Source organism: Emys orbicularis, chromosome 10 (assembly GCF_028017835.1).
Source record: "Emys orbicularis isolate rEmyOrb1 chromosome 10, rEmyOrb1.hap1, whole genome shotgun sequence".
NCBI lineage: Eukaryota > Metazoa > Chordata > Testudines > Emydidae > Emys > Emys orbicularis.
This window is the reverse complement of record NC_088692.1, coordinates 63,143,166-63,167,887: the sequence shown is the minus strand read 5'-3', so window position 1 is coordinate 63,167,887 and position 24,722 is coordinate 63,143,166. Positions and strand designations below refer to the sequence as shown.

Genomic DNA, 24,722 nt, shown 5'->3' with positions numbered 1-24,722 from the left:
GGAATGATCCATACATCATTGTAGATATGTAGGAAATTAAGAAACAGTGCCCTGCTGTGTTATGTGGAACACTGTAACACAAATGTAAAGGAAAAAAGCCCATACCTTTAGAGTATGCCTTTTAGACCAATTGCAGCCCTTGGCTATATAAGCTAAAATTCTGAAGGAAAACTAGATGGATTTGTAGTCGAATTCATACTCTTTAAATCTTCCAGTATTCTATTTAGATCAATCCGTCCTGTGTGACATTAGACCTGAAGTATTTGGCAGGAGCTCCTGACCTATGCAACACTGCCCTCCTTCCCAGTTCTCTCCTCCCTCTGCATCTCCTGTCCAGTTCCATCAGTACAGCATTCCTTTTATTTTTATCTTCAATTAATTTTACTCTGCTTCTAAATTTTAAAGTGTACTGCAGAGTTCTGTACTGACAAAGTAACTCGGTTGTAGGGGGGGAAAGATCAAGGTTTAGGCAGCGGGGTAGGGGACATTTTAGACTTTTTGCATCCAGGAAGGTGTTTGAGGCAAAGGGGGGCAGGTAGGTAGGACGGGTAGTCACAAGTCAATTGAGATCTTTTGTTACTATCGAGGGGATGCATCTTCTCTTTAATGCCTCCTCTTGGGCAAAGACAGAGAGGTGACAATTTTGGTCCCATTCCACTGACCCTTGATAGCATCTAACTGCCCCACTGCACCATTTCAGAGTATAAATAAATAAATAAAAAAATAAATTAATGGAGATATCCTATCTCCTAGAACTGGAAGGGACCTTGAAGGTCATCGAGTCCAGGCCAATGCTCAAACCACTGAGCTATCCCTCCCCCCCAAGGTAGTGATAGATAGAGTATCTATCACTACCTTGAACAACAGTGAGTAATCACATAGCTGATCATTTCAGCAATAATATCAAGCAATGAAATAATTAATGGTGACATTTTAAATTGTCATTGGTCTTCAGTGCTCACACTGTGGAGAATAATAGATGTTGTAACAAACTGTTTACAGACTTGGGCAGACATCATTGTTCTTCTTCGAGTGCTTGCTCATGTCAATTCCATTCTGGGGTGTGCGTGTGCCGTGTACATGGTTGCCAGAAATTTTCCCTTAGTGGTACCCGTAAGGCTGGCTCTGGAGGCCCACGCTCATGCACTGGTATATAGGGCGCCGCCGGCCCTGCACCCTTCTTTCCTTTGTGAAAACCCTTGCCTAGTGTTTAATCAAACTGTATTCTTGTAAATAGTTATATTCAGTAGTTAGTTAGTTAGTTATGCTTATTTTTTTAGTAGTTTGATAGTCCCCTTTAGGGACGTTGCTCTGTGGTTGTGGCATGTCCCGGTCCCCGGGGTTTAAAGCGTGCGTGGACTGTAGTAAACCTGTGCAGTAAGCGATCCCCACTCCAGCTGCTTAGGTGCCTTGGGGAAGTGCACCTTAAAGAATGGTGCAAGATTTGTTGTGGGTTTAGACCGAGGACACAGAAGGACAGGGACATCAGGCTTAAAGCCCTACTTATGGAAGCAGCACTCAGGTTGGCCTCTGAGCCGAGCAGATCGGACTCGGCACCGAGTATTTGGCGTCAACGCACAATGCCCTGCCGGAACCGGGTCAAGAGGGGGCTCTCCCCAGTGCCCAAGGGAGGCACAAGTGAGTTGCAACCCATGTTGGGCCACTCTCCCTCCCCACAAAGACAGATAGCAGCAGCACTTTGCCCTGTCTGGGACCCTCCCCCGACCTTGAACTCCTCGCCCACCTTCAGGTTTTTATGCTTGAGTCTCCCAGAATGGAATCGACATGAGCGAGCACTCAGAGAAGAAAAAAAGTTACTCACCTTTTGTAACTGTTGTTCTTTGAGATGTGTTGCTCATGTCCATTCCATGACCTGCCCTCCATCCCCGCTGTCAGAGTTGACGGCAAGAAGAACTGAGAGGGCACAGGGCTGGCGGCGCCCTATATACCGGTGCATGAGCACAGGCCTCCTGGGATCACCAGAGCTGGCCCTACGGGTACCACAAAGGGAAAATCTCTGGTAACCGTGCACAAGGAGAGCTTTGATTCTGGAGTAGTTATGTGGCAACTTAAAAATAATCCACAAGTATGAGGCAATTTGGGCCATTGGAGACATTATATACAAGACCCTGTCAGTAATATGGGTGGTGGTCTTTAATAGGTAAAGGTTTAAGGTACCAGACTTTACATGAGAATAATTCAACCATCAGTATGAGTTTTGTTGAAATGTTTGTTCATGCATGAAATGAAGATATTCATATGCTTAGAGACAAAAAAATCTTAACTTCACAGTCCCAAATATCTTTTAAACTAACATTTCAGTCTTTATTAACTCTTTATGCTCTTATATCTATACTCATTTTTAACTGTTTTAATCTTTGATATCTAGTCATTAGAAGCAAGCAAGTTGAAGATTTACTTTTTAAAATGTAACATGTAATTTTTCAGTCAGATGTTTTCCTAAAAATGAAATGTTGAATATGCATAAAAACAGATTCTACTCAGTTTGTCAATAATGTCATCTCTACTAATAAGGTAACAACTGATTGGTTCTCACAGAGGAAACTGCACTGCAAACAAGATGGGGAGGAAGGAACAGAGGAAGACACGGAGGAAAAGTGTACCATCTGTTTGTCTATATTAGAGGAAGGTGAAGATGTCAGGTAAATAAACACTACTAGTACCTAATAAAAAATCAAAATACAGTGCCAGAACACCTTTGGATATAGCACCCAGGAAACAAAGTTTACTTTTAAATTTTGCAGCATAAAATACTTCGGAGGGAATTCTGCGCCAAATAATTAAAAATTATGCGTACAATATTTTAAACTTCTGCACGTTTTATTTGTCAATAAATGTGGTTCCAGAATGGCAGTGGGGAGCACAGGCCACTGGCTGCATTGAGGTGGGAGGTCACCCTTAAGCCCTCATCTCCCCTGGTACAGGGACTCAGCAGTGAGGCTGCACCCGACCCTGATACAGTGATCCAGGTGTGCCCCTCTGCGCCAGGTGCACCAGGTGTGGATGGATGGGTGAGCGGGCAGGCTCAGCCCAGCAGGATCCAAGTGGGGGGTGAGAGGTTTCTGTGTGGGGCAATCTGGGTGCAGGTGGCTCAGTGGGAAATCTGGGCTCATTTTGGGGTTTGGGGTGCAGGGGCAATGGGACTCTCCAGGGGATCTAGGTGAAGGTGGTTGGGGCTCAGCAGAGGGGGTCTAGGTGTGGGGAGGGTCTGGTTGCTGAGGGAGTAGGGCTTGATGGGGTGGGGGTCCAGTTGCAGCTGGTTGGGGATCAGTGGGATTGGGGTATGCATGTGGGGGCTCGTCAGAGGGGTCCAGGTATAGGGGGATAGGGCTTGTCAGGGTGAGGGTTCGATGGGCCTGTTTAATGAGGGAGCCCCAGCTACTGCCAAGGGGATGCTGCATGCCAGCCTCCCGCTTCCCCCCACAATTCCCCTATCCCCTTTTCTTTTCCATCCTCATTCCCACATTCCCCTCCCCCTGCCCTATTCTTCCCCCCTTTCCTCATTTTCGGCATGTTGCACAGAAAACAGGAGGTCTCCCAGCACACAGAAGAGGAGTGTGACTGGCACTAGGACCCAGGAGGCTGCGTTCAGTCAGAGGAGCCAGATGCAGCCTCCTTCAGCTGGGCAGTTCTGCACTGATGGGGCGGGGAGGGCAGTGGCAGGTAACCCCATGTGCCCCCTCCCCATGCCTCACCTCTGTTTGGAGAGGGGCAACCCCCCTCAAAAATCTACCTATGGTTGTCCTCCCACATGACTTCTCTGCTATTTTCTGCAGGGAAGCACAGGAATTCTGGCGGGGGGAGGCACATTTTCTGCTGTTATGCAGTCACGCAGAATCCCCCCCAGGAGTAATAAAAGCACTCCCTTGCTATGTTTAGAAATACATTTAAACAAGGGAGATCTGTCTTACTGTCAGTTATCAGCAATAATTCTCAATTTCTATATTGACTTTTGTAATAACAAATAAATTATAATAGTATGAAAAGCTTTTAGGGGCCATTGGCACATCAGATTGTATATCCTACCTCCAACAATAGCCAGTGCTGTTGGTCCAGTGGATGGTGAAAATCCTCTTAATGCACTGAGCTGATTGTCCAGAACCAGGGCCGGCTCCAGCATTTCTGCTGCCCCAAGCAAAAAAAAAAAAAAAAAAAAAAAAGCCGCGATCGGCGGCGGCAGTTCAGCGGCAGGTCCTTCGCTCCTAGAGGGAGTGAGGGACCTGCCGCCCCCGAATTGCCGCACATGCCGCCCCTCTCCCTTGGCCGCCCCAAGCACCTGCTTGTTAAGCTGGTGCCTGGAGCCGGCCCTGTCCAGAACCATACAGCTGGTGAGGAGGCAAATGGCAGGTCAATTGTCAGTCAAGCTCATGTCTTGAGCTTATAACACTAATAAAAGATAGATATGGTAATTGCAGATGCTATTAGTTGCCTTTTAAAAATCGTACTATGCTGTTTCCCTCACTATCTTGAACAATGGATTCCTTGGGTTAATTCTACACGGCCCAATTCCTCTTTGCTAGTGCAAGTCTGGAGTAACTCCACTGAAGATACAGCAGATTTACATCACTGTAACAGAGCATAATCTGTCCCATAGTATGCTGCATAAAAATGTTCTATCCTTTTTATCTTACTGACATTTAATTTAATGAGGTATATCCCTTTGTTCTTTTATTTTCGGCTGGTGCCAATTTTTATATATAAAATGAGATTTCAGCAGCAAGAAAGACTAATAACACTGTAAATACTATATTAAAAATTAATTCTTTTTTTTCTGCTAACAGGCGCCTTCCATGTATGCACCTTTTCCACCAAGTGTGTGTAGATCAGTGGTTGATTACTAACAAGAAGTGCCCCATTTGCAGAGTGGACATTGAAGCTCAGCTACCAAGTGAAAGTTGACACCATTTTCCAGAACTCTTGTCCTCCTTTTCACTCCCTTCCATCCTTCCTGGTACTGCAGTCTACCAAAGATGGCATGACTTACCTGCGCAGATTTGGAAGCATTGATCCTAGAGTGCTATCTCTGCTATATGGTACAACTAATGCTAGACCTACAGTTTATGTAGACAGTTGAGTTTCAATGTATTTATAAAGCTTTTTTAGGTTTTACATTTTTTTCTTTTAATTTTACTGTATTTTGCATGGTTCCTTGTATTGCATTTGTTTGCACATATTATGGGCTTTGTGACCCCAAACTTGCAGGCAAGATTAGCTGCTTTAGTAAGTAGAATTGTGTGTTGTTCCCCTCCTTCCCAAACATAGTATCAAGCTCTGAGAATATGATTTCACTCATTACTAACTTCGGATTTCTTAATTTAATCAATCATGTATTTTAGTTTAATGTATAAAGATCATCTAGAAAAGGATAATATTGTATATTAAGACATTCCTTAATTAGGAAAAAAATGGCTGTTGTATATTTACAATATCAGTTCTGAGTCAAATACCATCCTTAATACTGGGAACAGACTACAAACTATATTCACTCTGACTGATACAGCTGGTATACTCCTCACCAGAGTTTTGTCTGATCAAATTTTTATGTTTTTAAACTTTCAGCACAATACAGATATATTTGAATGTCAATATTAAACATTTAGACTGCTGATCAGATTGTATTTATCATTTTCTTACAATGTCTAGAAATTTGAATCCCTAACTTAATATTTGTTGCTGTGAAACAGCTCTAATGAACACTAAATATTGATTTCAGTTAGCTGGAGTGTAGATACTTGCAGATTGAATGCATTTTTAGGGAAACAAAAAATATGTAAAATTTTGTTCAGTCTTCTGCTAAGTATGTCAAATTACCTGCGCACATTGGTTTTGTAAAGCCATTCAATCAGAACCTAGAATTGCAGTTCTTAAGGCAGGATCCATGCATTCTTAGAACTTTTAAAGATCCCAGATCTCTCATGGGATTTTTATTCGTTTTAAAATTAATAAAGTCAGCTAAATCCACCTGTCACTTGTTTTGTCACTAGTAATTTAAAAATCTGTAAATCTCTGTAGAAACTGACACAGATTATGTGATTACCTTGTTTTGCTTTGATCATAGATTCCCTCTTTATAAATTACCAACAGTCCATCACTGATTGAAAATATTTTCTATAGTTAAGATTTGCTGCATAATATAGTATATAGAATTAAATTAATGTACTAACGTTTCTCCTTTGGAGGAAGTTTTATTCCACTTCGGGACAAGTTCCTTATCAAAATACTTTGACACACAGTATAGTATAGTTTATTTAAAATGTGTTGAAGAGAGGCTCAAGAACATCAAGACAGTATTACTGTCACAACCTGGAAGAGATGTTCCTATGGGATCATATATGAACATGTCAATAAGCTTGCATTAAGCCCCCTGCTTTGTAAGTGGATTGAATAATAAATACCTTCAGTTTCCCTTGTGTCTTTCATAATCAGTTAAGTGTAAAACAGTTTACAGTAAAACACAAATCAAAATGTTTTGTTTACACCTAACAAATTGTGATCCATTTATAAGTGTGACCTTATCTAATTTGATGCCTGTTTGTCTGGTTAAAAGCAGCTTCCACCTCCCCCTCTTTTTTTTTTTTAAATCCTTTCATGTCAGGAGTAGCATTTTCCAATGCAATGTCCATTGCTGGCAATAGACTTAATACCTCTGGCACTAAGGCATTAAGCAGGGAGAAGTTTTGTCGTAACAGTTGTGATTAATGGACATTTTAAAGCTTACTTGCATTGTTAAAAGTAAACTTAATTTGATGACTTGAATCATTTTGTGTTTAATTTGGTGGGGTTGGGTGAGGGGGATGAGGGAGAAAGGTAACGTGATTTGGCTTCTCCAAACTGTCATGGTTTTAAACTGAAGTTTCTTAGAGTATGTAGCTATAAGGACCTGTGATTGAAGCCATAGTGGATAAAATTAACTGGAAAGACCAAACAGGAACCCTTTTCCATTCTTCAAGGCATATGAAGGAAAAAGGAGGGGAGGTAGCTTTCCATGGGTGCACCCCAACTGATGCTTGAAAGTGGGAGGACACTCACTTTTAGTGTTACATCATAGGTATTTAGAGACATGGAAATAATTGAGACCAAGGGTGCACAATGAGTCCACTTTGGCATACCTTCCAGGGACAAAGAAGCACAGACTTTTTTTTAAAAATGCACCAGATTTCGGTGTCTGGTACGTAGAGGTATTTTAGTGGCCCATGAGTTGACCTATTTTATAACTGCTACTGATACTGTCTTGCTTTTAAATGTATACATAACATATTGTAAAGTGATGTTTAACAGTTATGTGCCGGGAATCTCAGTTCCTGCTATGTGCTAATGCAGGGGCTAATAAACCTGCAGCCTACTCCTATTCCAGAAAGTTGTGACCTGATATAATTTAGGGAAAGGAAAAAGAATGGGTTTTTGAAAATTTCCACCACTTACTGTGCTTTACTTGCTTAGATGCATTGCCTTAAGTTTTCTGCAGCATCTTTGACTTTCAAGATAAGAGTCTCAACAGTATGCATCAAATTACTTTTCATATAAAATTCCATTGTCAGAACAAATCCTTTTGTATGCAATAAATAAAATGTTAGACTGATCATCTGAAGTCTGTTTTTTCATAAAAGTTGTTTTCCCTTATGCCTCCTAGTTTATAAACTCTTCATTTGAACAATAATTCTTAGGCATAAGCTGTTTACTTGCATCCTAACAATGGATGTGTCTGTGGGAACATCACAACCTCAGTATGAAAGGATGAAATATTTTATAAAGCTCCAGCTATATACAGAATTCAGTACCTTAATTAAAATAGTGGATTGTTTGAAATGCTATACCCACAGTATTTGTCATTTTCTCTACAACTTAGAGAATTCATGCAAATTACAACTAGAATTGTTTACTTGTGTACATAAAATAACACTGATTTATTTTGCACTCAAAGTGTAAATCCAGTTTAGAGAACATAATACTTGCATGGTATTAGAATTTTCTCCCATGATGATAGCAGCCTAAGTGACTGAACCACAAAAAAGGGTTTGGAATATGAAAGGAAATTTTCAAACATCTTCATGTTGATTGTTCTACAACAAAAAATGTGAGTGAATTGAAAAGTAGCTTCTGAAGCAGGAGTATGTGTGCTTCATGCTGATGAAAACTGAACAACTATCAAAACACCATGAAACAGTCAAAAGCAGTGGTGATGGTACCATGTATTGGATGCTTATCTTCGATGTTTTACTTTGCCTTCCATTATTATTACCCTGAGGTACCTTGAGGTTAAATCTTTACAGCACAAATACATTGTACCACTGAATCTGGGAAAACCTTCAGTATATGAGAACTTCCTTTCTCACCATTTTTGTATGGTTTTTACTTCCATGCAAAACTGTTGAGTTGTTGCCTGCACAATAATGAATGTACTATAACAAAGGCTTGCTATGGAACTCCATATTAAGGAAAGTAAAAAGTCCATACTTGGAGCAGCCTCAAGGGCAGACCTCTCATTATACCACTGTCCTAGTCTGACTAGGACTGACTATAAACATAACTGACTGAAGAACTAAAGCATTTACTTTGAAACAATGGGGAACATTTAGGCAAAGCTGAGTCCTAAACATGCATGACTGGCTACATCTGAACACATAATGACATTATGTGGGATAACAGAGGGAGAAATGTTAGAGCATACCATAGAATGGGACTGTCCTGATCAAGCAGGAAGAAACTGAGCCTTAAAGCAAAGAAAACAAATTGGTGTGGTATGGCAAAGAATGACCTTTCTTAAGACAGTTGTAAGGTATATAAGATCAAATTAAGACAAATGGATAGGTTGGAAGACTTAAAATCAAACGATTACACTCAAAGGCTGAGGCACCAAAATTTAATTCAAAAATAAGAAACATTGAAAGAAACAGAAGTATTAAGTGCTTGTACAGGTGAACACAATGAGAGCTAACTGGAACTAACAGTCATTATTGGAGTAGCATGTCTGTTAGATTTCACCTTGTTGAAAAAAGCTGTGCTGATTTTTCAGTTCTGGCAAAAAGGAGGAAATGTTTGATGATCCTATAGTGAATGTGGGGAATTAGAGGAACCCCAATTCATGGTCTCCTCTTTAATTTTTGCCACTGGCAGGTTTATTATAGCCATGCTACCTAACCTTTCTTTGAGCCATACCCATATCAAATAGAATTTAACCTGTAATAAATCACAGGTGTTACAAGGCATAGTTGTTTACAAGGGTCTTTTGGGGTTCTCCACTGTAAGGAAATATGCACTTATATAATATGTATTATAGTCCTGCCTATTAACAATGCAGTAGAACTGTCTTTTGGATTACCTCTCTGCTTGAATATTAGCCATGCCTCCTATGCAACTACATGAATACATTAAAAGAAAAAAAAGGGTAGGTGGATATACTTTGCTCAACTGTTCTAAGACATTACAGTAACTCCTCACTTAAAGTTGTTCCGGTTATGTTGCTGATCAATTAGAGAACATGCTCATTTAAAGTTACACAATGCTCTCTTACAACATTGTTTGGCAGCTGCCTACTTTGTCCACTGCTTGCAGAAAGAGCAGCCCGTTGGAGCTAACTGGTGGGGGCTTGGAAACAGGGTGGACCGGCAGCTCCCCACTCCCCTAAGTTCCCTGTGTGACAGCCTCCCACCAGGCTATCAATTGCCAACAGTTCAGCTGTCCTTCCCCCCACTGCCATGTGCTGCTCCTGCCCTCTGCCTTGGAGCTGCTCTGGAAGCCTCCTGCTTGCTATGTGGGGGGAGGGAAAGAGGGGGGCTAATGTCAAGGTGTCCCCCTGCCCCATCTCCATAGAGCGAAGGGGGGGGGGGGGAAGAGACAGGACAGATGGAGCTTGCTGGCAGCAGCTGCTGTCTCAACTTGCTGATCTACTGAAAAAGGCAATGTAGTTAGAGTGGGGTCAGCATACTTAAAGGGGCAGTACGCATCTCTCACATACAGGGTGTGTCTGTCTGTCTCTGTCTGCCATGCTGTCTCCCCTCCCTCCATTTGTGCTGTCTTGTAGAGTGTGAGGCTACATTAACAACAATGTGTTAACCCTTGGGGGCTCAGCCGAGTGCTAGTTCATCATTTACCAGTAAGGCATTCCCTGGGAAATATCCCACCGGCTGACTTCACCACCTCAACCAAGCTTCACAATCATCATTGCTGTGTACAGTATTAAATTGTTCACTTAAAACTTATACTGTGTCAGTGTATATATATATATAATATAAAAAATATAGTCTTGTCTGGTGAAAAAATTTCCCTGGAACCTAACCCCCCCCCCCCCCCCCCTTACATTTTTCTTATGAGGAAATTGGATTTGCTTAACACTGTTTCGCTTAAGGTCACATTTTCCAGAAACATAACTACAATGTTAAGCAAGGAGTTACTGTACCTTGAAGCACTTCATATTAAGGTTTCAATACCTAATTGTCCCACTTTTCCATTTTAAAAATCAAGGTTTGTAGATACACTGTAGACACAACTTCATATGCTAATGGCACAGATTTTAACCACCAAATACATGTTCTATAAGCTTGTGCTGCAAGATGAGATTCTGATCGGTTTAGTGGGCCCTCAATGCCAGAGCCACCTTGGTATTTTGTTGGATTTGGCAAATATTACTAAGGGTTTGGTTCACAAGGTATAAAGGACCTTGAAAGCCATTAGGAACTTTAACATACCTATATATAATATGAAAAATAACCGGATGAATAAGAGAAAAAGCACTCATCTCTTGGTTCAGCTCACTAAACTGTGTACTAGGCTGTAGTCTGTGTGTATATATAAAATATAAGGGATGTCGATTAATAACAGTTAACTCGTGATTAACTCAAAATTAATCATGATTAAAAAAGCGCCCCGCGCCCTGCACGCCCCGGGCCGCTCTCTAAAGACCCGCCTCAGCGCCGCGCGCCCCGCTTGCGGAACAAGGCTGATTCCCTTCCCGCCCCCCTCGGCTCTGGCCGCCCAGCCACGAGGGACCGACCGGCCCCGTCCGAGCGCTGCCTCCACCCGCCGTGACTACGTGTCCCAAGCTCCTTTGCGCAAGGCCGAGCTCGCGAGAACTCTCAGTCGTAGCCGAGATCCGGCCCGGCTTCCTTTGAACCTTTGTTTTTGTTAAAATCTCAATTCCCGCGGAAGCGCTTCGAAGCCGGTTTCCCCTTCCCGGCCAAGGGTCATCGTCACGGCAACGCATGGGGCGGAGCCCGAAAGCTGGGCCAATCAGATGAGAGCATCGTACGAAGCTGTCCAATGGGAGCACAGGCGGGGCGCTATTTGAAGCTGAGGGCGGCGCGCTGAGATAATAGTGTAGTAGCTGCATCAAGAGACGGAAGGGGTGTAGGGGTCGCGCTCGCTCTTGCTCTTACAGCCCGACCGTCTCCAGTCAAGAGCTGCCGTCCTCATGGCGCTGGTCCGGCGCGCTGCGGTGAGTGCGGGCCTAGGCCGGCGGGAGGCTTGGGCTGCTGGACCGGACAGGAGGCTGCAGAGAGCGGGGCTGCCAGAGCAAGCCCTGGGGTCGGGGCTGCGGGGAGCGGGCTGGTGCCCTGCTTCTGCCCGCACTGGAGAGCGCCCGTGCGGAGACCCCTGCTGTCGGAGCACTTAAATGTTCCTCTGCGTAGTCCTGGCTGGGGACGCTCGGAGGCTGCGGCCCCAGGCTGTACGTGAACCCCGAGCAGGGCTCAGGTTGTCGCTTATGCTACCTCAGCTGCCATACTTGCAGCTCGCCTGCTGCATAACGATCGTGTCAACACTTACTGCCCCTCCAGAGGGGGTTTTCCTGTTGCTATAGTAAATACCCCCCCTTGGGGAGCTGTAGCTAGGCCAATGGAAGAGTGGTGTCTCTAGCAGGAGTTAGGTTGGCTTAACTGCATCTCCCCGGGGTGGGAGTTTTTCACACCACTGAGTAATGTAGTTAGTTTTAGGTGTAGGCAAGGCCGAACACCGGGGGTCTGAGTGGTTTCCCTGGGACAAATTAGACATGCAGGGCTGGGGTATTGATCTCAGTTGTGTCTGTCAGGCAGGAAACTCAGCAGATGGCAAGAGCAGCCGTTATGAGCATGCTTTTCTGTGGGAGCAGAGACAGAGCTGCTTGGGCATGGAACTTGCTCTGGAGACGGCATGGGGATTTCCTAGCAAGTAAAATGCCTATTATTTTTCCTGTGCTCAGGGATATGTGATTGTTCGCATCTTTTGCATCACTCAGACTAGAATACAGCTGACTCTGTTGGCCTCCTATTTTCTGATGGAAAGTGTTGCAAAAGCCCAAATATGGGCAAACTGCTCAGACAAAAGGGATAACAAAAATTTAACTTCTACCTTGTGACCACTGAAATGTTCTTACAGAAAAGTAAGTTTTCTCATAAGACTTGTGCATATGTAGATGTTACCCTTTTGGGGGTGATGCTTTTTTACCTTGTTGAAAGCTATTGTCCTTATGAAAAATTTTTAACATCACAGTAACAAAAAAGAGGGCTGGGTTTCAGTAAGGCTTTTCAGGGCTTGGATGCCCTCTCTAAAACTGAGTAGGGGAGTACTTCAGTGCTTTGAAGTACAGCGTGTGCACGAATAACTGACAGGCAACAGTGTCTTACCGTGCAGTGTAAAATGCATAAGGCAGTAATTCCCTCTCTAGGTGATGACATAAGAGAACCCAGTTTGGTCACTGGATCATCTCCATGGAAATTCAGCTTTAGTTACAATTGGGTGGACACACTAAATAGCTAAGCCACAGGTGAGCATTCTAAAATTATGCTTAAAAAAAAAAAGCATGGTTTCCAGTGAGGAAGAACAAGATTTGGGTAACTTCATCTCTAATCTCGCTGAACATAATCAATTTTAATTGCACTCTCCATAATAAATCTAATCTAATTCTCCTTTATTCACCTCCCCATCCTGCTGAGCACAGTTGTGTGCTGTGAAACAAAACATGGTGCAGTGGCACAGTGTTACTGAAGGTGCCCAGATACCGTGGTGGTGGGTGACTTTGAGATTAGTGATCTGAAAGTAACTAATTCTATATGGAGGAGTTTTAGCTCTTTTTTTTTTTAACCTTACTTACAATTTTCCCTTGCAGATTACTAGAGGGGTGGAGAATGCTATGACAGGACTTAACAACAAAGCCAAAAGTCAAGTGACTAATAAAAGGGCTGCTTTGGAAGAGATTGGGAATAGAGTTACAACCAGAGGAACACATGCAGCCAAGGTAAAGCTGTAGATCAACTCTAGCTGTCAGAAAGGAAACTTATTAGTTCTGTGTTAACTGTTCCTCTTTCCTCTGGTAGAAAACAGAGAGCTTCAAAGTACCTGTAAAAACTACAAAAGGAGCTACTAAACCAGCAAGTGTAACTGCACAACCTAAACCTCCAGCTGCAGTGAATTTAACTCTCAAAGAGGAGACTGTTCCAAAGGTAGGAAATAGCAAATTCCTATGCCACTCTCCAGTTCCTGACTGTTGGTCCTCCACTCTAGCCCTTTCTAGGCCAGAGCTTTAACACTTGGTCTATAGATGTGCCTCATCCCCTTTTCAGAAAAAGATCAGATTAATTTTCTGATATTATTCCTGGCTTCAGTCGGTTAGCTCACAGTAGCAACTATCGTGTGATGTGACATTAACACTACCTTTTTAAGACTTGCAAAATAACTTGTCAGATCATGAAATATATCTATAATTGGGTAAAGGCCTTATAGGCTCAAATATTGTCGGTATCTTAAACCCAAGACTCAACATGCCATTTTGGTGGCTGCTGGTCTAGTTTGTATTACAGGCAAACTCACAACTCATGTGGGGGGGAAGTTTTAAAATGAGAGACTTAATGCGTGAACCTCAGTGACTATATAATCTGTCTACTAGATTCTGTCTCCAACCCCTATGGATGTATCCATGAAAGAAGAGGACCTATGCCAAGCTTTCTCTGATGTGCTGCTTAACAACATAGAGGATATTGATGCTGATGACTGGGAAAATCCTCAACTCTGTAGTGACTATGTAAAGGATATTTATCTGTATCTGAGGCAGCTTGAGGTATGGATGCCTAAGTACTACACATTCAAGTGAAATTAAGCTTTCAGTCTGTTTCATATTAGTCTCTTTAACAGCTGCAGCAATCAGTACGTCCACACTACCTCAATGGGAAGGAGATCAATGGGCGTATGCGTGCAATTCTAGTTGATTGGCTGGTTCAGGTCCACTCAAGGTTTCAGCTCTTGCAGGAAACACTGTATATGTGTGTTGCGATTATGGACCGCTTCTTACAAGTAAGTATCTAAAACATAAGCCTGTACAACATGTGCTTGGATCAGGAGACTCATTAAATTAGTACAATCCAAAATAACTCTTGTCCTCTGTTTATGGATTCTGGGTTACAGATCTTCCAGGCAAACTTAAAATCTGTTAACCTAAACTTTCTACCTGAGCTAAAGTGGAGGTGGAAGGGGGAGTTCTACTTAACACAAGTCATTCTAGGGACACAGATGCATCCCAGGATAAATCTAGATGTCTTGCATGCTGAAAACTTAAATAAATGTACTGACTCACTAAATGGAAACACATACCTTGTACTTGCTGAAAGGTAATACATCATGAAGATTAAACAGTTCTCTAAACTCATGTTACTTTATACAGATTCACCCAGTATCCCGTAAGAAGCTTCAGCTGGCTGGTGTTACAGCATTGCTTCTTGCCTCAAAGTATGAGGAGATATTCTCCCCTGATATTGCAGATTTTGTTTATATCACTGACAATGCATACTCCAGCTCTCAGATCAGAGAGATGGAAATGATGATTCTTAAGGAGCTGAACTTTGACTTGGGACGCCCTCTACCACTCCACTTCTTAAGGAGAGCATCAAAAGCTGGTGAGGTAGGTACTTCCTCTAGCTATCTTAAAATCCTCCTGCATATGAGACACTAGTATTGAAGGCATGGAATGTCCGGACTCCCATTAATAACACTTCATTTAGGCAGTGTGATCTTACCTCATGACTTAAAGCATGATGAGCTAAAGGAGGCTCATGGGGTGTGGGAGGGAGACTTTCTGGTGGGTGGGCCATGTATATAGCTGAATGCTTGTTATAGGAAAAGGACTGAGCAGTATTGAGTTGCTTGATTCCATGACCACAAAGTAACTTATCAGCCTTTGCTGCAATTCATAACATGAATGTCTCAACTTTTACAATCATGTTGAGGCTTCTGTTCTCTTTTTTAAAAGATACTAAAACTGGTTGAAATGTATTGTGAGCTTGTTGTAAACTGAAGGGAGACAAGGAATTAAATTTAATAATAGTTTCACTTGCCAGCTCAAAGTATGGAAGCCTTATCAGGTGAAAATGAGCTCTAATACCTCAGCTTACTTTTGATAAGTGTTTAACTAATCCATTGTCTTACTCTAGCCTCTTTAGGGAGAGGTGGGACTCCCCTCATTTGCTAGGTCTGTAATGCTAGTATTATGCTGCAGTGCTTGTTGCAAACACTACAGTGACACATGCCTGTTAGACTGAACTTGAGCCCTGTTAACCTGGGAAAACAAGTTAAGGTTCTCTTATCTTCCTTCAGGAGAAGGAGGACATCAAATTTCCCAACAACATAGTTGCAAAGACTTGTATGACTGAGAACAGGGTCAACAACTCTTTTCCAAACAGGAGGAAGAACATAAAGTAGATTAACCTGGACCATCTTGATGGTCCTATTAAATGAATTGACAAATTTCATGAACTAACAAGCTGTTGATCTGGCAGGCTGATGCTGAGCAACATACACTAGCAAAGTACCTGATGGAGCTGACACTCATAGACTATGATATGATACACCATCATCCTTCGGAGATAGCAGCTGCTGCCTTATGCTTGTCTCAAAAGGTTCTGGGGCAAGGCAAATGGGTGAGTTGCTTTTGTGATGTGTTCAAGGCCACAGAATAGACTGCTGTCAAACGTATGAAGCATGTAGGCTACACTCCAACATAATAGTGAGGTAACTGCAAAGTATATCTGGTAGTATAAGGAATCCAAGAAATGTTGTAATAAATGGAACAGTTGTAGCGTGTTGCCCTTAAGCATTGGCATGTTCAGGCCTATCAGTTGGAAGGCTAGAACATTTTTTGTCAGTGTTACTTAGTGCACAGGCCCATACTAGCTAAGTAACTAAACTTATCCTCAGGAACAACAATGGCAGGAAAAGCCAGCTTGACCACTAGGTCACATGCCTTGAGTATTTTCCCTTGCATTAAAAGGTCTCTCATCTGCTTCAAAAGACCATTTCAAAATGTCCTTGCTCGCTAAATAGCTAAGCCTAGTAGTAACTTTCAGTCAGTGAAATGGTTTTGGTCAGTATCTGAATTCCACTCCAGAAAGCAGTGTGTTCTGATATTACAAAGAATGGTGATTGCATGATGTTGAATTCCAACCACAGCAGCTGAACTTCTAAACTATCTGCACTAACTTGTTAGCTTGGTTTACAGCTTTTGCACAGAACCAGTTCTTGGATGAGGTAGGGAAACACCACGTCTAGGAAATAGTGTCAGGATATCACAGTACATGTTTTACTGGGACAGGCAGTCAAAAGTAGATGTCTACTTGTGGCCCTTGGGCAATTTTAAGTAGAAAACTTTTTGCACCTGGATTATGAACAAAACATGTTTGAGCCCTGCAGTTCTTAAACTCAAGTGTTTGAATCAGCCCTGCTGTTACAGGTGACCTCTCCTCCAGCCCCTGTGCTGCACAGAGCAGTTAAGTGTGCTGAGAAGCTGCTTAGCACCTGTTGAGGATTTTCCTGCCTGCTGAACCTGCTCAGTACACAAGATTCAAGAAAATCTTTGTGGCCTCCTTGATGCTCCTGAAATATGGTTGTAAGGATTTCATATCCATAAGTTGGATGCCACTACTCTAACCTAATAGCAAGGATGATTCTGATCTAAGTTACACATGGTAAAGCTCAAGTTGAACTTGTCACCTCTAATGTCCAGTCTAAACCTAACTTCTTATAATTATTACCTGAAGTAAACTGTAGTGCCTCAGGCAGTCATAATCTGTTTTAAGATGCTACTCCAGGGTTCTGACTAGTCTTGTATTGCAGGGTATAAAGCAGCAGTACTACACTGGGTATGCAGAAGACAATCTTATGCTAATTGTGCAACATATGGCCAAGAATGTAGTAAGAGTAAATGAGAACTTAACAAAATACACTGTAAGTATATGCTACGGGCAAATATCTAATTGTCTGAAATGTTAAGTAACACTAATTACTTTGACAGATGTCTATTGCTTCAGTTTTACTCTATAAGAGTGTGCTCTTGCTACCTCTCTTTTGACTATTAAGCAACTTCCTGACCCCTTTTCAAAGTGCTTCAGTGGACATGGGTAGGTGGCTTAACCACTTACTAATAAGTAGTCTGATCTATCTTTAGCATAGCACAAAACAATGTAAACTTGATATTTACTTAACAGTCTCTCTAATTCCTACAGGCCATAAGGAACAAGTATGCAAGCAGCAAACTCATGAGGATCAGCACAATTCCTCAACTGAACTCCAAAACAGTCAAAGACCTTGCTTCATCTCTCTTGGGATAATCCTAGGTAGACAATTCCTACTCCATGCACTTTGTCAACATGTGCCTATTGAGGCACAACTGCTGCTTTTGTACATAGCCTTCAATCTTAGTACAGACACCTCAGATTCACTCTGAAAGCAAACTTTTAAACTTGCCCTTTAATGCTCTTGTATATCTAGAAATAAAGCTCCTTTTTAAAAAAAAAAAAAAAAAAAAAACTCTCCCTGGGCATTACTTACAGTAAGTGTAGATGGTGCTTATGAGAACTTCACTTTCATAAGAAATGTGAAAAGACCTCCTTATTTACTGAACTTTGGGTAGACTTGAGATGACCCCTCATAATAGGCCAGTGGTCAGAACCTTAACTGTCTAAAACAAAGGGCTCTAGAGTATGTAGTTGACATGAATCTGGCAAACAGAAGGGTGTCTAGAAGTAATCTACACTCATAAGCTGGAGCAGCCTGGCTTTTGGGGGTGGGGGGAGATTAAAATCTGCAGTTGCCTCAAATTGGGCAAAGTAGTATTAAGATTTCAGTCTCGCAGACACATCTCTGCATGTATGTAGTTGTAGTCCCATGACAAGCCCCCTGAACGTCTACATTTAGTGAGTAGAGTTAATCATGCCTGGTGCATGGAGGCCAGCAGAAGTGGGGCATGTATAAGCTATATACTGTACCTTATGTCCAGACAGCTACTCTTGCAGGGCTGAGCTGCCTGGAAAATGGAAAAAATCATCCACCCCTATAGTTGACACTTAACTTAATTCCAATCCATGTAACTAAAGCTTCCTACTGCTATTGGAAGGAGGAAGATAGTAGGAAACTGGCAATTGGAGTAAAGAAAAGGGTTCCCCCTCCTAAAGCTGCTGGAGTTAAACTAGTTCAACTACTAGTCAGTTGATTATGAAGTTTCATGGCAATTGGAGCAGTTCCAGGCTTAAACTACATATTGTACAGCACTCATGTGACACTACCCTAGCTAGCCTCAAACCATTTTGTGTGTGTGGAAAATGAGTTTTTGCCTCACCTAGTGCACTGATGGTGATACTAAAGGTAAATGTTTTGTTTTTGGTGGTAACAATTCTACTACATACTACCAGGTCAGTGTGGTTGCCTGAACCCATCTCTAGTTACATCACTGTAGTGATGAGGAGCCCTATGCAGACCAAAATTCCCTTTAATCAGGGCTATACAAACAGAACAAATTTGAGTACTTTAAGTGGGAAGGAGCCATATACTGACCCTTCCAATCAGTATTATCTCATATTTCACCTGGTGCCTATTGCCAGATGCTGCTTCTCTATGGTGAAGTTCCTGTGCTGAGGCAATTCTACTCCCTCTCCATGCTGAGCTGATTACAAGGAACACTCCTAAAACTTGTTCACCAAAACATTATCCTCTCCTCTAAATGCCTCTTAGAGTAGAAGTTACTTTTATCATTTAGGAGAAGTAAGCTAATACTAATTCTGAGATCAGAGTGTGCCCCCTTTTTAAAATAGTACCTTCTCTTTTATAAATAAACCTTTTGTCAGCTTTCCCTGTCTGGCCTTTCACATTTTACTTTGGATTGTAAACTGCTGGGGCCAAGGCCTATGCTTGGTTTGGCTGTTTCTGTACAGTGTTCAGCACATCCTTTTAGGTACTTAATCTACAACCAGTGCATTGTGGAGGGACAGTGGTGTTAGGGCAATTTAGGCTCACTGCAGGCCCCAAACCAACTTTAAACTTCCAGAAGACTGCCTTTAAAATCCACTTGATACTAGCTTGTGCAGTACTTCCCTCTAAGCCCGTGGTGGGCAATCTGTGGCTAATCAGGGTAATCTGACTGCAAGCTGAGAGATGTTTTGCTGATGTTGACCAGCTATAGGCACTGCTGCCCACAGCCATTCCTAGCCCCTGGGAGCTGTGAGAAGCAGCAGCTAGCGCATCCCTGCAGCCCACCACTTCCTGCAACTCCCATTGGCCAGGAACAGCGAACCACGGGAGGGGTGCATGCCTGCAGATGGTTAACATCAGCAAACTGTTTTACGACTCACAATCAGATTACCCTGATGGGGCCGTTTGCAGGTTGCCCACCGCTGCTCTAACCACTCATACAGGGGCTAAGAAAAACATTCAGTATATCTGTCTTCAGATGAAAGTCTCTCTTTATATAGTTGTAGACCCTACTGCTTCCTTCTCTGGAACTCTGTGTGTTGGGAGCTTAGTTATCCATTCTGAAAAGAGTTCCAGCTACTCATGCAAGCAAAACAGACATATTACAAATTTAACAAACCAACTCAGCTCCTTGGTTCCTGTATTTTATTGATGGAGTGTCAGGAGAAAAAGAATGGATGCTGATGATATCTGCATGGTAAGCAACAGCCATTTTAAATGGTGGGGGAGGTAACTGGGCTAAAAAGCATTAACACTGGTTTTATCATTAAAAGAATAGTGCATATTTGGAAGTACCTGGCACAAAACTTCTAATAAAACTACCTTATGGATAAGTACAGTGAATACTACATTATACATTCATACATATTTCTACTATATTAGTTTTTATATACAGTATATGATCTGCTTCTATACATGTACAGCTCAGGGGAAAGAGTTGCTTCCTGTAACAGGTAGAGCATTAAACATCAATCCAACATGGGCCAGCCATATTCTAATATAAATCATGGAGAAGGCATCATTGTATAGCATACAGTGTGGGGTTTTTTTTTGTTTGTTTTTTGGGTAGTGCCTTTTGGAATCCCTAAACTTTACTTGCAAGCAATAAACCAGCTCCATTACAATCTGTACAGAACTATTTAAATATACCATCACCAATCCTAAATCTTTGTGACATGTAGCAGCATTCTTACCATGTTCCCCAGAGTGATCTGCATCAGAGGAAATGTGCATATAATGCCATCTTCATTATATATATAATATGTATAAAAACTAAAGGCACTTGTTAAATACAACCTTTCCAAAGTCCCTGGTCCCAGATTACAAAGCACTGTGCAGTTTCAGGAAAACTGTAAGGACTAAACACCTTCATTCACTCTGCACTAGAAACCGGTTTAAATATAATAAATAATTCATTTCTCACTACTTCCATACATGTATGTGAGGCATAGATTTGCACATTTGCTTTATGGACAGTAAACAGTGTGACTTTTTTTCTTGCTTGTATACAACTTCACTGGTGAAGATGCTGCTAAGAATTATAGGCTTCTGAGAAGAACTGTCCATTTGTCCTCATGCGAGAGAGGGAGGGGAAAGCATCCTATTTTTCAATTATTGGTAGTGTCATGCTATCCTTCATTTAACAAAACCTCTTTGTATTCTGTTATATCTTGGTCACATAGTTGTTGGGGAACAGTCCTTGCTTCCCTCGTAATCTGCCTGTCCACCAGCCTGAGGGATCTGTGACAAAAAGAGCAGAATGAACAATGAGATTTTAGAAATCCTTATTTCATGTTCAGTCCCCCTCCTTTTTAGCCTTCTTTTAATTTATGTCCATTTTGTGCAGACTGGTAAAACCCTTCCACAGCTACTCCTTAGAGACCAAATACAAAGGGCTATGAGATCCTGGATTGGCTAACCTTCTGGACACACTGCAAGGCCTTATCTATTCACTTAGGGGGAGGAGGGGATTGGCATTGGAACTGCATCATTAATTGCTTTTCAGCTGATGTGCTTTAGCCACTGTCATGGTCTTATACATGCAACCAGAGGCTACGGTGAGGCACTTGATTTTGAACTCCACAGTGGGGAATAACTATTCTTTATCTTCAACTGAGCAATCTAGGGCGGGCACGATATAGCTGTGAAGGCTCCTCTTTATCCTGCCTGTCCCAAAAGCAGGCCTCCTACTGCCTCAAGAAATGCAGGAGTCATTCTCCAGGAAAATGTCCAGGCAGTTAATCCCCCCATTAACAATGACAGTGTACCCTGGGGATTGTGGAGCAATTTGTGAACAAACAAAAAACCCCGCCAACCTCTTTACTTACCTTCTTTGATTATATCAATTATGTCATTGGCATTAAAACTAAGTTCATCTGTGTCCTGAGCATCATATGCATACAGTGCTCGGCACTGCGGTACCTGAGGCTTGGGTTTTGGCTGTGGTTTAGGTCTTCCTCCAGCTGGTGGGGGCCGGTTTGTGGTCTGCCTGCGAACACTAGATGGGGGGAGCGGGGGGAGAGAGAGAGAGAAGAGTAATTGACAGGGCAAATATTCCAAGATCATAACTATGAATATAAATTCAACCAACCCCACTGCACTTTGCTCCATTACATCACCAGCTCAGCCAGTGGAAAGCACTTGCTGGATTTGACGGCCACACCCACCCACTTAGATTCCTCTGTAAATATCATAGTAGTTATAGCATTGGCCTGCTAAACCCAGGGTTGTGAGTTCAATCCTTGAGGGGGCCACTTAGGGATCTGGGGCAAAATCAGTACTTGGTCCTGCTAGTGAAGGCAGGGGGCTGGACTCGATGACCTTTCAAGGTCCCTTCCAGTTCTAGGAGATAGGATATCTCCATTAATTTAATTTATTTAGTTTAAAGACTTGTTAGGTCATTGGAGCATCCATGTGCATGGAGCAGGATATAGTCCTTTCTGCCCCCACGAGGTCTCAGAGGGGCTGTAGTGGACATTACATTACCATCTTCTGTGATAAACTAGACAAAGAGGAAGGAGATTCCAGTTCTCCAAACACCTATCTGCAGAGTAACCAGATCATGTGAGTCTTTGCTGCTTTACCTACATTAGTAAGCTTTGCCTTGAGACAGAGATTGCCCAAGTCAGCTCTTCTAGAGCCTCTTATGTAGCACTTGTAATAAAAGAATACTTCACAGAGGGCTCACCATTTGCCTTCCCCTGTCCCCAAACACACAAAATACATTTAAAGCTTAAGCTGCAGGGTGCCCTTTGCCAGAGATTCTGCTTCTGATATGAAACTCCTTCCTTGCTCACACGCTTGCTGCTGTGCCAATGCTATGATTAGGTAGGACAGTGATACTGCACCTGCACTTGCATCAGCTCCTGGGGGGGGGGTGTCTGTCTGCCTATAGCTTTGATCTGTGCTCAAATGTGAAGCAGTGGGTGATGTGGTATGCCCTTACCGGAGTGGCTACAATCCCGCCAAGTATCCAAGGCGAAGTGCAAGGGGAGGAGAAGTGAGAGGAAAGGAAAGGCGCAGGCAGGAAATGGTGGAAGAGAGCATATATATATATATATATATTGTGTGGAGTGTGAGATCCACAAAAAAACCCTGCAGTGCACTAATGCAAAGAGTGCACTGATAGGTGAGGCGGCTGAGTTGTGCCAGGGCAGTGTCATGCCAGGCTGATACTGTGCAGCTCATTTGCTTGAGAAGAGCTGCATGTCTTAAATGATCTATCAGTAGGGGGTGTGGCCCTAAAATATGCTCGTAAGTGGTTGCGCTTTTAAACTTTGTAATGTGCTTTATGGGAAGAAAGGTATGTGGGCACGTTAAAATCTTGAAGCATTAACAATGGCCAGAAAGAGTCTTTCCTAATGCGTCTATCTGCTAAGGGGATCTGCTATTGGTCTGGAATGTTTGTATTTGCTCTGAACAGATGATGACAGGCCCCAGGGCAGAACAGTCACTAGGCCCCCTAGAAAGGGATGGCTGAGGTTTACGACACTACTTTTTATCCTATTGATAACACACTAGAACCCAATATACATAAGTTGTGGCGTTGCTTGATGTAGTTAACTTTTTTTTTCCAGTTACAGCACCAGTATTAAACAAATTGTGAGCCTAAATATAAGATGTAGAATTTGTTATTTTGAATTATATGTTTAAATTAAATATATACATTCTGGAATGAAATTGGAGAGAGTCCAGTGGAGGGCAACGAATATGATTAGGGGGCTGGGGCCCATGACTTATGAGGAGAGGCTGAAGGAATTGGGCTTATTTAGTCGACTGAAGAGAAGAATGAGGGGGGAATTTGATAGCAGCCTTCAACTACCTGGTATGAAATCAATTCTTTATAGGATATGAAGGATTGCATATAATATATATGCTATGGAAGAGGAAGTTGAAATAAAACATACAACACAAATTTTCATTGCTAGGAAAAATATTGGACTTTATCTGATCTCGAGAGGAAAAGTCACTTGTATGCATGTGCTGAATGTGGGGCTTTGTATCTTTGGACAGAGACCAGGGGCGGCTCTATGTTTTTTTGCCGCCCCAAGCATGGCGGTCAGGCGGCCTTTGGCGGCACGCCTGCGGGCAGTCCGCTGGTCATGCGGATTCGGCGACATTTCTGCAGGTGATCTGCCGGTCCCGCGCCTTCGGCGTACCCACCGCCGAATTGCCGCCAAAGCCGCGGGACCGGCAGACCTCCCGCAGGCACACTGCTGAAGGCTGCCTGACTGCCGCCCCCCTGCACTTCCCGCCCCAGGCACGTGCTTGCTGCACTGGTGCCTGGAGCCACCCCTGACAGAGACCAATCTTATTGATAGTGATATACTGAACTGCCTGAAAACATCATAGCCAAAGATGCCTTCCTGAATATTGCTAGATTTTTTTAAAGATACAAATGACAATGGCATTCACTGAAGTGTGTGTGGGCATGTGCTGTGGTACGCCTGCGCCAGCTGATGCCAGGGCTTCCACATGCCCGTCCAGCTGCCTTCGCCGCCGCCGGTAGCACCCAACTCCTGCCTAGGGGCCTGGGTGATTTGAAAGGGCCTGGGGCTCCCGGCCACTGCTGCCACTATTGCAGCAGCGGCTGGGCCCTTTAAAAACACCCAGGCCCCTGGGCAATTGCTCCTTTTGCCCCCCCGTCGGCGGGCCTGGATGATGCCGTAGGAAGCATTTGGAGCAAATTTATAAAAATCATTCACGCTCTTGGGTTCACAGCTGCGAGTTCAGGGGAGGCTTACCTGAGCTATGAGATTTTGGTTGCAGGCAGGGAGTTAGGAGGCCAGTAGGCCAGTTCTGTAGAATAAATGGATGTATACCTTAAATTGCCAGCAACAGCTCCTAAAAATTAAGGATGTGATCAAACTGGAACTCCCCCTACCACCTGCCTTTGGTGGTTCAGATAAAATGAAACCTGATTTTGAACCTCCCCACCCCAAAAGGCAAGCAAACTACCACTACCCACAAAACACCATATGTTGGGTGAGGCTTTGAAAAAC

General features: G+C 42.9%; 3 protein-coding genes across 4 annotated transcripts in view; 2 read left to right on the top strand and 1 right to left on the bottom strand.

The window, feature by feature from the left end:
* RNF111 (ring finger protein 111) overlaps positions 1-7,597 on the top strand; it is an 84,116-nt gene extending 76,519 nt beyond the window's left edge. The window contains exons 13-14 of one of the 2 annotated variants that reach the window (XM_065411722.1): positions 2,560-2,663; positions 4,803-7,597. In XM_065411722.1, coding sequence (XP_065267794.1) covers positions 2,560-2,663; positions 4,803-4,920 — 222 coding nt within the window. In that variant the 3' untranslated portion in view covers positions 4,921-7,597. Of the gene's footprint in view, positions 1-2,535; positions 2,664-4,802 lie in introns of both variants that reach the window. The other variant, XM_065411721.1, reaches the window with a different exon arrangement.
* Positions 7,598-11,383: 3,786 nt separating this feature from the next.
* On the top strand, positions 11,384-17,740 carry CCNB2 (cyclin B2). The gene is made up of 9 exons (XM_065412050.1): positions 11,384-11,452; positions 13,100-13,228; positions 13,308-13,433; positions 13,877-14,047; positions 14,122-14,280; positions 14,648-14,884; positions 15,759-15,899; positions 17,092-17,202; positions 17,481-17,740. Exons 1-9 carry the CDS (start codon positions 11,429-11,431, stop codon positions 17,583-17,585), a joined length of 1,203 nt encoding a protein of 400 aa, XP_065268122.1. The 5' UTR covers positions 11,384-11,428; the 3' UTR covers positions 17,586-17,740.
* A 3,078-nt stretch (positions 17,741-20,818) lies between these two features.
* MYO1E (myosin IE) overlaps positions 20,819-24,722 on the bottom strand; it is a 91,056-nt gene continuing 87,152 nt past the window's right edge. Inside the window, exons 27-28 of the mRNA XM_065412706.1 lie at positions 21,549-21,718; positions 20,819-20,961 (exon numbers count right to left, since the gene is read on the bottom strand). Coding sequence (XP_065268778.1) covers positions 20,885-20,961; positions 21,549-21,718 — 247 coding nt within the window. The 3' untranslated portion in view covers positions 20,819-20,884. The remainder of the gene's footprint in view (positions 20,962-21,548; positions 21,719-24,722) is intronic.

Excerpts from the sequence above, each read along its gene's own strand:
- CCNB2 (XM_065412050.1), top strand. The coding sequence starts at position 11,429 with ATGGCGCTGGTCCGGCGCGCTGCG. Across the intron at positions 14,048-14,121 it reads TGTATCTGAGGCAGCTTGAG|CTGCAGCAATCAGTACGTCC; the intron begins GTATGGATGCCT and ends TCTCTTTAACAG. Across the intron at positions 15,900-17,091 it reads TTCTGGGGCAAGGCAAATGG|GGTATAAAGCAGCAGTACTA; the intron begins GTGAGTTGCTTT and ends CTTGTATTGCAG.